The 12934-nt window shown below is 34.5% G+C and overlaps 3 protein-coding genes across 4 annotated transcripts; 1 reads left to right on the forward strand and 2 right to left on the reverse strand.

The window, feature by feature from the left end:
- Window positions 1-1916: 1916 nt before the first annotated feature.
- LOC121252411 (protein FAR1-RELATED SEQUENCE 5-like) lies at window positions 1917-3117 on the reverse strand. The gene is made up of 3 exons (XM_041152017.1): window positions 2405-3117; window positions 2247-2311; window positions 1917-1975 (listed from the first exon to the last, which is right to left on the reverse strand). Exons 1-3 carry the CDS (start codon window positions 3115-3117, stop codon window positions 1917-1919), a joined length of 837 nt encoding a protein of 278 aa, XP_041007951.1.
- Window positions 3118-5267: 2150 nt separating this feature from the next.
- LOC121252918 (pentatricopeptide repeat-containing protein At3g60050-like) lies at window positions 5268-7594 on the forward strand. Its single transcript, XM_041152765.1, has one exon. The coding sequence runs from the start codon at window positions 5705-5707 to the stop codon at window positions 7163-7165; it is 1461 nt and encodes a 486-aa protein (XP_041008699.1). The 5' UTR covers window positions 5268-5704; the 3' UTR covers window positions 7166-7594.
- Window positions 7595-9082: 1488 nt separating this feature from the next.
- LOC121252919 (heavy metal-associated isoprenylated plant protein 39-like) lies at window positions 9083-10045 on the reverse strand. 2 transcript variants are annotated; one of them, XM_041152768.1, is made up of 3 exons: window positions 9888-10045; window positions 9710-9788; window positions 9083-9412 (listed from the first exon to the last, which is right to left on the reverse strand). In XM_041152768.1, the coding sequence occupies exons 1-3, from the start codon at window positions 9894-9896 to the stop codon at window positions 9171-9173; spliced, it is 330 nt and encodes a 109-aa protein (XP_041008702.1). In that variant the 5' UTR covers window positions 9897-10045; the 3' UTR covers window positions 9083-9170. The 2 variants fall into 2 exon arrangements, with proteins under 2 accessions (XP_041008702.1, XP_041008701.1); XM_041152767.1 differs by having other exon boundaries at window positions 9710-9791; window positions 9888-10044.
- Between the last annotated feature and the right edge of the window lie 2889 nt (window positions 10046-12934).

The raw sequence follows: 12934 nt of genomic DNA on the forward strand, positions 1-12934 counted from the left end.
GGGATTTGAAAAAGTTGAATTGTTTATTTTATTTTGTGTGGGGATTTGAAAAAGTTGTAATGATGAAGTGAGAAGAGATGAGATGTTTCTTGAAAACAAACGAGGCCTTAATCCCCAACTCTAAATAAAAAGTTTTATGGTATCCTACATTAAAATGGATGATTACATAAAATTAACACTTAATTCCTAAAGGAGAGAATAAATAGCAAAATGAGTGATTGGGTGAAGTGAAACTGTGAAACATTAGCAATTCAATACGAGTGAGAGTTTAGGGTTGAGGAATGGTTTTGAAGCTTGGAGATATTAAAGGCAGTTTTTATGAGTTTTGTAGATCACGACATAACTGTGAACGGTTAAGAATTTGGTGGCTTCATGCATGGCAGGTATGCTGACTTGAAGAACAACAAATTATCCAAAGTTTTTCCAGCATTAATGTTCCTATCTACTTAGTGCAAGTAGAAGCGTTTTTGCTTGTATATTTGTAAAGTAATTTATTCTATAATTGACAAACTCTGCAATCCTTCAAAGCTAATTCTTTATATATATATATATATATTGAAGCACTCTAAAGATAATTTTTGAAGGTACAAGACACTCATATTTCATGCATTTTCATGGTCTCCTTGCATACCAATGTCACAAGTGGCCAAGTAAAAATTGGTGATAAGTACGTGTGACACTTGGAACCTCATCAGTACTCTTTTGTTTAAATCTGTACACCTCATCTATATTCATTACTTAGTGCAAGTCTGTGAGGGAAGTGTTTTAAATGTCTATGCCATGCTTTGTATTGCACAAAACATAACACAAATACCTGTGAAATTTAAATCCAGAAATTAAATATTTCTGTTCACTTGCTCAAATTTACTAATCTGCTCTCACTCAAAAAGAAAGTTGATGCACTAGCAGGGTCTTACCCAATTACTGATTTAAATATCGACCAATCATCAAAAGGTATTAACATGTTTAGTAGATAGATATCAATTACGGATCCCATATTCATATATGTATTCTGAAGTCATTCTAACCCATTACACGTTTATGGTGGAAGTCATTGTGTTAAGGATTTATCAGTTTCAACTATTGATTATAAAAAAATTTCAATCACATGCAAGGGTCTAAAAACATAAATGTATTATCTAAGAAGAAGTATTGTAGCTGATGCTATCAAATTGTTCTTCTATTGTTCTTCTGACAGTTTCAACTATTGAGTGTACTTCATTTCTTTTACTGTTCTTCTGACTGTAACGTGATACAAAATCAAGCAATATGAAATACGATGACAGCAGTGTCAATTCAAGTTCTCGGACACAGAGTCCATTTTGCTACTGTGAGATGCCATCCAAGCTAAGGATTTCGGGCAAGACTACCAGTTATGGCAGACGATTTTACAACTATCCAAATTATAAAAACAACAAGCAAAGTGAATTTTTTCAATGAATTGATCTTCAAGTAGAACTAAACACATGTTGCAAGATGACGTTGGAGCTAGCTCAAAGAAGGAACAACATAACAAACCAAGAACGTATAATGACTAAACAAGCCAAATTTACCGTTTATTATTGTCATGGTCTTGTTTTATTGTGATTTGTGTTGTAATCATTTTGTATCCTAGCAACAATTATGGTGTGTTGTAGAAATGGTCATTAGGCCATTTCTATCTTTTGTAGTGTTGTACTTTTGGAATGTAATGATACTTATATTTTAAGAAATGCAATGATGCTTAACTTTATATATCCCAGAATCTGAAAATTCTTGCTCAATCAATCATTTCCATAACATAAACGTAACATTTCTATTAAATCATGAACATAACATTAACTAACATGATCCAGAATTTGAAAAAACAACTCCATTACATTTCCCATAAAATCATGAACATAACATTAACATTAACATGATCCATAGCATTTTCATTAACTTGCTCCATTAATTGAGCCATCACCGCAGTCCTCCAATTCTTCACTCTCATTAACTGTAACATAAAAAAAAGAAAAACAATTACACAACAACTTAAACAGCATCATCACGTTTGAAGCACCAATTTAAAGACCAACCAACCTCATGTTTGAAGCGACGGATCCAAGTTTTGAGATATGTTCCCAGTTGTATTTCCAAGATCCCTACATAAAAGATAATAAACCATAAAAAAATATTGAAGTAGTGATTAAAACACAAAATATGAAAAACAAAAATTTGCATTTTATAAACAAACCTCACTGAATGACAGTTGTTCTAAGCATGACCCCCAGTTGTTTGAAGCGATGGATCCAAAATTGAAGTGTTGTTCGCAGTTGTATTTCCAAGATCCCTACATAAAAGATAATAAACAATAACCAATTATTTAAGTAGTGATTAAAAGACAAAAAATTAAAATACAAATTTCAAAACTTTGTAAACAAACCTCACTAAAGGATAGTTGTTCTTAGCATGACCCTCAATCTTGCAAATACTACAACGTCTTTTCTTCGTGGTTTGAGTTTCTTTCGAGTTTTTTGCTTTCAACAATTTTAGTCGGCCTTTTGTTGGCACCCATGAAGGATCCAACAAAATTTGTGTAAAATTTGATACAACTTGTGATCTTAACATTTGTGGATCATTCAATGACATGTTTCCACTTTCTGCAATTTCTTTTCCTTCAATTTCTTCCATCAAGAGCAACTCCTTGTAGACCCTGTATAAGGCAAGAGAGAGATGGTTACATTTATGTATTGATTGTGATCCAAGTTCTGCAATATCATAGAATTGTATCATCAACTTGCTTTTTCTCATGACTGGATCATCCTGTGTCATTACAATTCCATCAGAATTTGGTATGTCAATAATAGCCCGCCTCTTAGCATTGATGCTCCATCTCTCTAAAATATAATGATATGGCAACATATCTAATTTTGATTTCCTCCCAAGGACACTTAGAATATGCCTATAGAGAATCCCTATAAACTCAAATATATGACATGTACATGTTGCCTTCGCTTCTTCACTCTCTAAGGTCACATAATAAGTAGGTTTATCTTTGTCATTCAGTGTGACTCCGCATATCTTACTGTCATCCTCTTTGTCAACTTTGGTTGATTTGTCTTGTTGGCTATTGAATAGCTCATCTTGGAAGATCATGAAAGACTTCCTTGTATAGACTGAGGCCGCATCTTCTTCAATTTTCCATAACGTATTTATAATTTCTTGTGTCGATTTTATTCGCACGTCCTTCTCTTTCTCCTTAAAATAACGTGTATCTAAGATTTTCTCGTATTGATGCACAAAGTCACTCACCTTTGTGCATCTTCTTCTTCAAACAATTTTTTTCTTTTATTTTCCAAATAATTCTCGACGTCCTTACCAATACATCCAATGTTAAAATCACTACCTGATTATTTACTTAACACTAACATTATTTTTCTTATTGGTACACCGGACTCATTCAAAGTGAGAATGAGTTTTTTTTTGGACACAGGTCACTCCTCTATGTCCACGAAGCAAACTAGTACTTCTCGTTGTAAGTAGCTCATGGTTGTGTTGAACGACGAACTTGAATACTGTTCACTTCTCTCCATCCTTTTTTATACACATCGTTACTTTACACCCAATCTTTGTCTCAGTTGGTTCAGGAATTTCTCGTTCTTTTTGTTTCCGACTTTCACGTCGAAATCCCTCCCTTGAGCAAACATACTCTACTAAATTAGTTTTATGTCCTCTTTTGATAATTGAGTATGGTTGGTCCTCATTGCAAAACCTTTTCGTCTTACATACGCCTTGTAAAATGCTTGGGCGTCTTCTACCTCATCGAACTCCTTTCCAACAAATGGCTCAAAAAGATCACTACTCAAACTAGAAATCGTATTTACTCCATCTTCATCTCCCACATTATATCCATCTTCCACATTCACTCAATCTTCCACCACTCGATCTTCCACCACTCGATTTTTCACATTCACTCCATCTCTAATATCCACTCCATCTTCCACATTCATTCTATCTTCCACATTTGGCACATGTAGCACATTCATATCACATTCTTGTACTCCAATTTCTGCTCCAATACTATCATCTTCAACTTCTTGACAGTTTCTACTCATCATTATCTCAACTTCATCACTATCCGAATTTGACAGAAAATCCTTCATTAAAACATAAAACAATAAAAAAAGTTAAATGATAGAAGTCACTCCAATCATGGGATTTTTGTTGTTGTTGGGAAAAAAAATAAAAAAAAAAAAGAGAAAGAAAGAAACATTAAAACATTCAGATGTTCTTGTTTCTTTTATTTCTTTCAGGATCATGCCATGGCCACAAAAAAAGACCTTTGCCCATTTAAATTAAAGACAAAATCCAGTTGAAGTTAGCTAATGGTATTTTGCTCAAGAGTGAAGGAAAATAAGCTGGAGTGGTTTTGCGTAATACTAGAAACGAGTTTATGCAATGAACTATGAAATTCTATTAATTTTGTATGAAAGTCTTACCAAACTGATCTGTCATTCTGTTAGTTGTTTCCTCCAGATATCAACTACGACATTGTTAATATATGGCCTCTCATTAACCTCTTATTCAATTTTTTCTCTTGCAGGAAGTAATTCTCCTCAATCAATCTAAATGCAGAACATAAAAATACGACTGAAACACAGGAACTCAAAAAAAAATTTAATATGATCTGAAAAAGCAAACCATGTGCGACGGCAAGGCTGCAATTGGCTGAAGGGTGCGACGGGCTAGACAGGTGTGACGGCTGAAGGGTGCGACGAGCTGAGACGGGTGGCGACGGGCTGTGGAGGTCTAGGTTGTGACGAGCTATGGAGGTCTAGGTTGTGATGGGCTGTGGAGGTCTAGGTTGGGACGACTGGCTACGAAGGCCTGAGACAGGTTGTGGAGGTCAGACTGTGTGGAGTGCAGAGGGCGTTTCGGCAACATGGTGGGCAATGGGGACTCGGGAGGGAGTGCAGAGGGGAAAAAGAAATTCTGTGTATTTGATTTTGCTATCCTACAACATGGTTCATGAAATTTACATGAAGATTATTGACGTGTAAGAAATTCAATTGTTGCCATTGAAAGCCCAAGAACGGCTTATCCGTTAAGAAGAGGGACTGATGTTGATATCACCTGTGTAAGAGTCATATTACTGACAACAATACTTGGACTGGATGGGTCATAACAAACCAGTCCAAGCTGATGGGATGGGCCTTGAAGCCCATCTAATATAGGAAGCGGGCGGTCCACGAGGCTTTTAGCTTATTCGGTCGAGCAGTGTCTCCAGAGTAAACCGAGATTGCGGCCTGGCGTGTGAAATAGCCCCCAAGTAGCCTTTTCCGGGTTTTCCTTTTCCCCTCCAATTCCCTCGCACGAAGAGCAACTGCGCTCTCTCCCAAATTAGCTCCGTTTCCCCTCACTCACACTCAGGCCATCAAAGGCTCGGGCGGGACTTTGAGCTAGCTCAGAAAGACTGGATATCGCTCTACCAATTAGTTCAATCCCAGGTAAGTCGTTCGTCTCCTTCACTGACTGGAGTTCTTCTCATCAGTCAAACTCCCGCGCTTACACAAGCGTTTCCAGCGTCAATGAATATCTCATACGACTTTTCGTTTTAATGGCGTTCCCGAAATTTGATTATACGAATATTTTGCTGCTGCATATGCTAAGAAGTTTCAATCTGTTGGTGGGCTTCTTGGAATTGTTGGGTACTGTCGAGTTTCAGATATAATGGGCATTAGAAATGAACTCTATCTATCTATTTTGTCCAAGAGTTTTCCGCAAAGTATCGTACTTTTTTTGTATTTCTCGGGAATTGTGTGACCACACCTTCGATGGTCATAAGGTTGATGATGGGTTTAGATTAATTGAGGAGCCCTTGAAAGGAATGTGGAGATGTTCAGATTTTGATGCCGTTTCAGATGAAAAGCCCACTGCCAATGAGTATGAAACACGTGCCCGTCATTTATCAGCGAGGCAGGGTTTTTTTTATAATGTAAAGATTGATGCTAGGAGGGTTCTTGAAGTTCTCGAGCAAGATGGTCCCGGATTTGATACGAAATTGACTCTAAACGAGTTGTCTATAAGGCTTTCAGGGCTTCTCGTGAGGGAAGTTCTGTTGGGAATTTTGAGGAATGTAAATTATGCTAATAAGCTGCGGTCTGCGAAATTAGGGTATAAGTTTTTTGTGTGGTCTGGTCAACAGGAGCATTACAGGCATACTGCGAATTCTTACCATTTAATAATGAAGATATTTGCAGATTGTGAGGAGTTTAAGGCAGTGTGGAGGATGGTTGACGAGATGATTGAAAATGGGTTCCCAACTACAGCTCGAACATTTAACATATTGATATGTACTTTTTGTGGGGCAGGATTGGCAAGGAAAGTTGTGGAGAGGTTCATCAGATCAAAGACATTTAATTATAGGCCATTTAAACATTCATACAATGCAATTCTAGTTTCTCTTCTCACCGTAAACCAGTACAAGTTGATTGAGTGGGTGTATCAACAGATGTTACGTGAGGGTCATTCTCCAGATGTTCTAACTTATAATGTTGTCATGTGTGCAAGGTATAGGTTGGGAAAGTTGGATCAGTTCCATCGACTGCTTGATGAAATGGGTAGAAGTGGATTTTCTCCAGACATTCATACATATAATATCCTTCTTCATGTTCTAGGAAAAGGAGATAAACCGCTTGCAGCTCTTAATCTTTTGAATCACATGAAAGAATTGGGTTTTTACCCAAGTGTTCTTCACTTCACCACATTGATAGATGGACTTAGCCGGGCTGGAAATTTGGATGCCTGCAACTATTTTTTCAGTGAAATGATAAAAAATGGGTGTATGCCAGATGTGGTTTGTTACACTGTGATGATCACAGGATATGTCGTGGCTGGGGAGCTTGAGAAAGCTCAGGAAATGTTTGATGAGATGATAATCCAGGGACATCTTCCAAATGTATTCACATACAATTCCATGATTCGTGGGCTTTGTATGGAAGGGAAATTCGAGGATGCATGCTCAATGCTCAAGCAAATGGAATCTAGAGGTTGTAATCCAAATTTCCTTGTGTACAGCACCTTAGTGAGTAATTTGAGAAATGCTGGAAAGCTTTCTGAAGCTCATGAAGTAATAAAACATATGGTGGAGAAGGGGCAGTATGTCCATCTTCTCTCGAAGTTCAAGAAATATAGGAGATGCTAAAGCAGTAAAATATTTAATTGGAGATCATTCTCTTGTAACCTCATACAGACATAACTTATTCATCCAGCGATAATTTTGAAGACACAACAAGATTCTATCTCCTGCATGCAGATATGTCACCAATTCCACCAAAAACACCATGATAAATTCAAGCCAATGCTGAATTTTCCAGTGGCAACAACCATGTCATGATTGGCTGATTCCTGCAATCCTGAAGTAAGCACATGTTTGCGGAGAATTTTGATGGGATGTAGTTACATTCTGGTTATTGCTTTGCATAAGCATTTTTTCTAACATTTTGCCTTCATATCCTCAAGGATGCCTAAGTCTAGCTTAATCACTACTTATGTTCTAGGTGATCGCTGAAACAATACTATCTCCAGGCAATTTCCTGGCCGAGTTCTCATGGTACATAGTGCTGTACTGCTATTATTTGAGTAGTTTATCTAGTCCCTAAGATAACAAATGGCTACGCAATGTTGGGTAGCCCTGCCCTTCCCCATAGTCATCTGTGAGCTTGATATCTCGGGTTCACATACGGAGTCTTGAACGACCATGCTTTATGATGAACCCCAAGCTTTGGCAGAGTGATTCTTTTTGTTTGTTTCTTTGTTTGTTTAACGTTGCGACTTGTGGAGGTGGGGGTCGTTATCATCATTGTGATTTTTATTACTACTTTGTTGGGTTTTTTGAATTAGATTATTATTGGGATTGAGAATCTGGATAGAAACCTGAGTGGCAAAAGGTTGGGTCTCAAAGGAGGTATCTTTACTCATTACATATCCGCTACTTTCGGTTATTCCCAGCAAAGCTATCTACACGTTATCTACACGTTTGCTTTGCTAATATCCTTATCACGGCTTCTTCTTATCTTTGGCTGTGGCGTAGATTTGAGCCTTTGATGGCTTACAACTACAAAATTACAAACAAATATGGCTTAGCTCAGATAATTTGTTAGAATGCTGATTTGCACTCTGAGTGGTACCAACTGGTAGTTATCAAGTCCCTGCCATCCATTTTTAGCACGTAGTAGCACAACATAAAAGTTGTATAGCCAATTGTTTCCGACACTTTTTCAAGCTGTGCATACAAAAGGCTATAATGCCTGGGGGCATCTTGATAACGAATGACGCATGTGGATGGTCCAACCCATCAACCTAACTGTTCATTTATAGCAGTAAGGGGACTTTGTTGAGGGCAGATTAGAAATATTATGTACACAAGCTGATATGAACTATCTACACACTCCCGACTTGAAGGATTTAGTTTTAAACTTCTCATGCAAATTTAATTGCCATATTAGCTTCATGAAATGTATGTTTTCCATACTAGCAAGTAAAACTCTGCTCAGAGCACTTATATCTCCGTCTATTGGTGATGACTGCTTTACCAATCAGAGGCTGCATGCCATATTAGTGATAAACAAGCCTGCCTAAACCTGTCACAAAGTTAGTGGAATCCTGTTCTTGTCTGAGTAGTTTATTCAGCAATCAGCGTCAATTCACTATCAAGCCACGCAACCCCATTTGGTGGCAGCCCCTGAATATGCTCTCAAATTGGATTGGACTTGTGTCAAAAGAATAATATAGCTATTTTTGTATTCATTCAATTCCTTTCTGACGATGGATCTCTTGGCGCATTTAGACTTGTTTGAGCTTCAACAAGGATAACCACCCCAAGAAAATTAAGCCAAAACTCCTCCTGCACTTTTTCTTCGTTTCGAAGAAGACAAACCTAATGGTTTGACAGCCTTAAAACCCGTCTGCATTAGGTGCGTTTTGAAGATGTCTAAAAACCATAGAATTAGAAAAACCACTGGAGAAAATAAAACCCATAAAAGTAGTGTTGAACAATGAGCAAAAAATTCCCATCTTCTTCATCTATTCGTTCTTTCATTTATGCAGCTTTAAGCAGAGCTTATTAAAAGCAAACCTCTTATTAATGGGAAAATAGCAATAACAAGAGCACTTATAGTAGTATTGATTGAAATTTAGCCTTTGTTTTACTATTTCTTTTCCTCTTTCTTTTCTTCCTTCTTCTCTTCTTTCTTCTCTTCCTTCTTCTCTTCTTTCTTTTCTTCTTTCTTCTCTTCCTTCTTCTCTTCTTTCTTCTCTTCTTTAGCCGGCCCAACTGATACTATGTCCACTTTCCCTACTTTCTTCAACTTCTTCACCACTGCCACTGTATCCATTAGCCCTATGACCGTTAACTTCTGATCCTTCATATCTGCCGCAATCGAATCAACCCCTGTTGGTACGAAAATTACCCAAGAAATGAATTGTTTGATTCAAGAAAATGTAAAAGCAATCAAATAATTCTGCGTGTATTCTTAAAGAGGTACGAAGTTCACTCTGGGTTCAGTTCAAGCATTCTTTTCCAGATTGTGAAAAAAAAAAAAACACATCTTCTTCGTTTCCCTCCCTCCCTCCCTTTTAGTGAAGAAGACACATAAAAACCCATTTGTCTTAAAAGTGACCCAAAAACTCGCTGTTTTTCTTCTCTTTGAAAGGAATGAATTTCTTTGAGAATTCCAGAGATAAATACCAAATATATCGGCTGCAGCTTCTATTGCTTTCTTCTTTGTTTTGTCATCAGTCATGGTCATGACCTTCAACACCACCTTCTGCTACAAATTCCAAAGAGAGAACAACACATAACAAGCACGAAAACTGGAAGCTCAAACCATTATTTGAGAAACAGAAAATGAAAGACATTACAGTACCTGGGCCATTTGGAAAGGGAGGAGGAACACAGAGAAGAGAATGAAGCCTAGCCAGCAAATCTTTTCAAAGGGAGAGGTACGAGGCTGTGAGTTTCAAAGGTAGGTCTTTTGTGAGGCACACATCCTTCTAGTATAATTGGGTAGGCACATGTGACAAATGTTCGCCGTTGTGGTCTATTTTATTGCAGCTGATTGGTTAATTACACTTGTTTTTCTTATGGACGGTGCTACTCCCACAGAGGGAGGCCAAAATTGTATTTTTTTGTTTTTTTTTTCAAACATTTTTTTAAATTCATTAAATATTTTTTTAAAAAAATAAAAATAGAAATTCATTTTAAAATCCTTACTTAAAAATTAAGTAAAAAAATAAAAATAAAAAAATTCAATCGGTGGTCACACCAACTTCTCTGGGAAAAGCATTTCCCTTTTCTTATTACCGTATCATTCAAAATTCTTTTAGGCAAAAACAAAAAATAAAACAATTTCTAATAAAACTTATCAAAATCACAGGGTTAAGGATATAATACAAATGATAAAATTTATCACTTCTCATTAATTTAAGTTTTTAGGACAAGTGGTGAAAAGTTTGATGAAAAGTACATGTTTTTCATAAATAAAAAACATCTCTATCCATAACCCCACATTGGATTAGCTATTGGATTCATCAAAATAATAATTATTTTGTTAATATTTTTAATTTATTTTTTTTCATATTTTACAATTACACTAACTATATTTTAATTAATAATTTAATTTGATATTTAAATTAGTATTTCCTAACTTAAATATATTGTGGCTCAAAATTAGTAAACAATAATTTAAATAAATAAAATAATGATTATAGAGTGTGAATAGTGAGTCTTCAAATTTGAAGATGAAGATAAATGTACTGTAGCTAAAAGTTTGACATTTGAGCATATGATGAATCCAATGCCAGGATTTTAAAGCCAAAATCATCAAATTTTGAAGATTAGATTCATTTGATGAGTCCAATGCTAATGCTCTTACATGGTATCAAAGCAGAAGTATTAAATTCGAATCTTGACTCTCCACTCTACATCTATTTAATTAAATATTTTACTTATTATAACTACTCATTGCGAAAAAATGTTGAGACTTAAGAATATAATATAAATAATAAAATATTATACATCTTTCCATCAATTTACATTAATCCTATTTATCAATTATTTGATTTTTGTATCATATCTTCATAACATTAGTAAAAGCTTGTAAACGTTAACTTATTACCAATTCAACCGGGAGAGAATCTATCTGCATCATTATCTTTCCTTTTTCCTCGTGTGGTCGTACGTGGACCAGAGTAGGGTTAGTTTGGCCTATTAATGAGTTGGATTTTTTTGACGTCCTCTTCTTCATGCCAAGAACAAAATTAGTTTAGTCTTATACCATTCATATAAATTCATGTGTTCATATAATGAAAAATTCTATTATCAAGTTGGATTCGAGAGCACACTTAATAAAGTATTTTTATAATATAATTTAATTTTAAAAAAAATAAATTTTTAAATTTAAATCTTACGTATTAAATTTTACTATGACGTAAATGATATCTTATACAGTCAACTTGATAGAATAACTCACATATATAACATCTTGGAATAAAACAGAAATAACACATTAAAAAGGGGGACCCTTTTTTCAAGATTCTCTTCCTTTTAAAAAAGCAGTAAGGGACGGCTTTCTTTCTCTCAATAATAAAATTATTAAAGCTATGCAAGATTTTGAATAAGACCACTATGTCACACAGTCTGACATCTACGGGAATCCATATGATCTGCCACACGTGGATTTAGGTTCCGATTAGATGTTACCTAAATTGAGATGAATTAAATTATTTATGAATAATAGTAAGTTAAATAATGAAGTGAATTTTGTATGAGTTACTTAATATGAGTTTAGATGTATTTGGATATTAAGATGAATTTAGATGTATTTATAGAAAGTTAAAAAAAATTATAGATTTTACGTATAAAATGATATTGAGTTAAAAAAAATTGTAGGTCTATATATAAAATATTTTGAGTTGAAATAAATTTAATAATTTAAAAATTAAGTGTTTAAATATTAGAATCAGTTCGAAATTTCAGACAGGCCTAACGATGAATCTTACCAAAAAATAAAGGCTAACAAGTTCAGCTCAAAATCGTACAAAAAATTAAAAAAAAAATTGTTAACTAACTCGATCCGCTATATTTATTATATATAATCTGAATTATTATTTTTGTGATTTGATAATTTTTTTTTAACTTCACTATATAGTTTAATAAAGCATATGTTGGTGAAAATAATAATAATAATTAGTGGAATTTCTTTATATATAAATAAATATAAGAAAAAAAAAATTGAGAAGACTAGTGCAAGAACTATAAGGGCTCGTTTGGATGGAAAAGTACTAAAGGCAACCATTAAGAATAAATCATAAGCATTTCATTTTTAATAATTATTTTATTATTCATTTATTAATCAAAAAGTAATTATTATATCATTTCATCAAAAATAAGTTTTAATTTTATAACACTACCCTCCATTTTATATTGGATATAAAACAATTATAAAAAAATTATAAATTGATCATTTATTCAACATATATCACATTCACATCACTCCGTGCAATGTAAAATGACATATATTAAAGAAGAATATCTTTTATAAGAGAAAATCTATGTATCAGCCACTATTCAGCCTCACACTTGATAATTTTTTTTTTTTTTTTTTTATTGTTGTGGGGTGTGGGGGTGAATTGTGATTGATGTATATATTTTCTCCTTTTATAAACATTGGTATTCTTTAGTTTAATTTTTATTTTTTATTTTTTTATACAAGTGGATGTTTCAAATCTAAATTTTTTATTTAGAGAACCGGATCATATTCTATCAGATTTTTGGCCAATTATTTTTTTCATTATTAGTCGTTCTCGATGATGTGATATACTTCAAAGTGATATTATAAGTCAATCACTTAAACTTGAAGTGAAAAAGACATTTTGAAATGTAGTACATCAATCTAGTAGCACAAAAAAATAT

The sequence above is a fragment of the Juglans microcarpa x Juglans regia genome, chromosome 2S, assembly GCF_004785595.1.
Source record: "Juglans microcarpa x Juglans regia isolate MS1-56 chromosome 2S, Jm3101_v1.0, whole genome shotgun sequence".
In the NCBI taxonomy this organism is placed as follows: domain Eukaryota; kingdom Viridiplantae; phylum Streptophyta; class Magnoliopsida; order Fagales; family Juglandaceae; genus Juglans; species Juglans microcarpa x Juglans regia.

Coding starts and splice junctions, on each gene's coding strand:
- LOC121252411 (XM_041152017.1), bottom strand. CDS start 3,117: ATGATCTTCCAAGATGAGCTATTCAATAGCCAACAAGACAAATCAACC. Junction 2,312..2,404: donor AACAACTATCCTTTAGTGAG/GTTTGTTTACAA, acceptor TCTTTTATGTAG/GGATCTTGGAAATACAACTG. Junction 1,976..2,246: donor ATCGCTTCAAACAACTGGGG/GTCATGCTTAGA, acceptor TTTATGTTACAG/TTAATGAGAGTGAAGAATTG.
- LOC121252918 (XM_041152765.1), top strand. CDS start 5,705: ATGAACTCTATCTATCTATTTTGTCCAAGAGTTTTCCGCAAAGTATCG.
- LOC121252919 (XM_041152767.1), bottom strand. Junction 9,413..9,709: donor AGCTGCAGCCGATATATTTG/GTATTTATCTCT, acceptor TCGTACCAACAG/GGGTTGATTCGATTGCGGCA.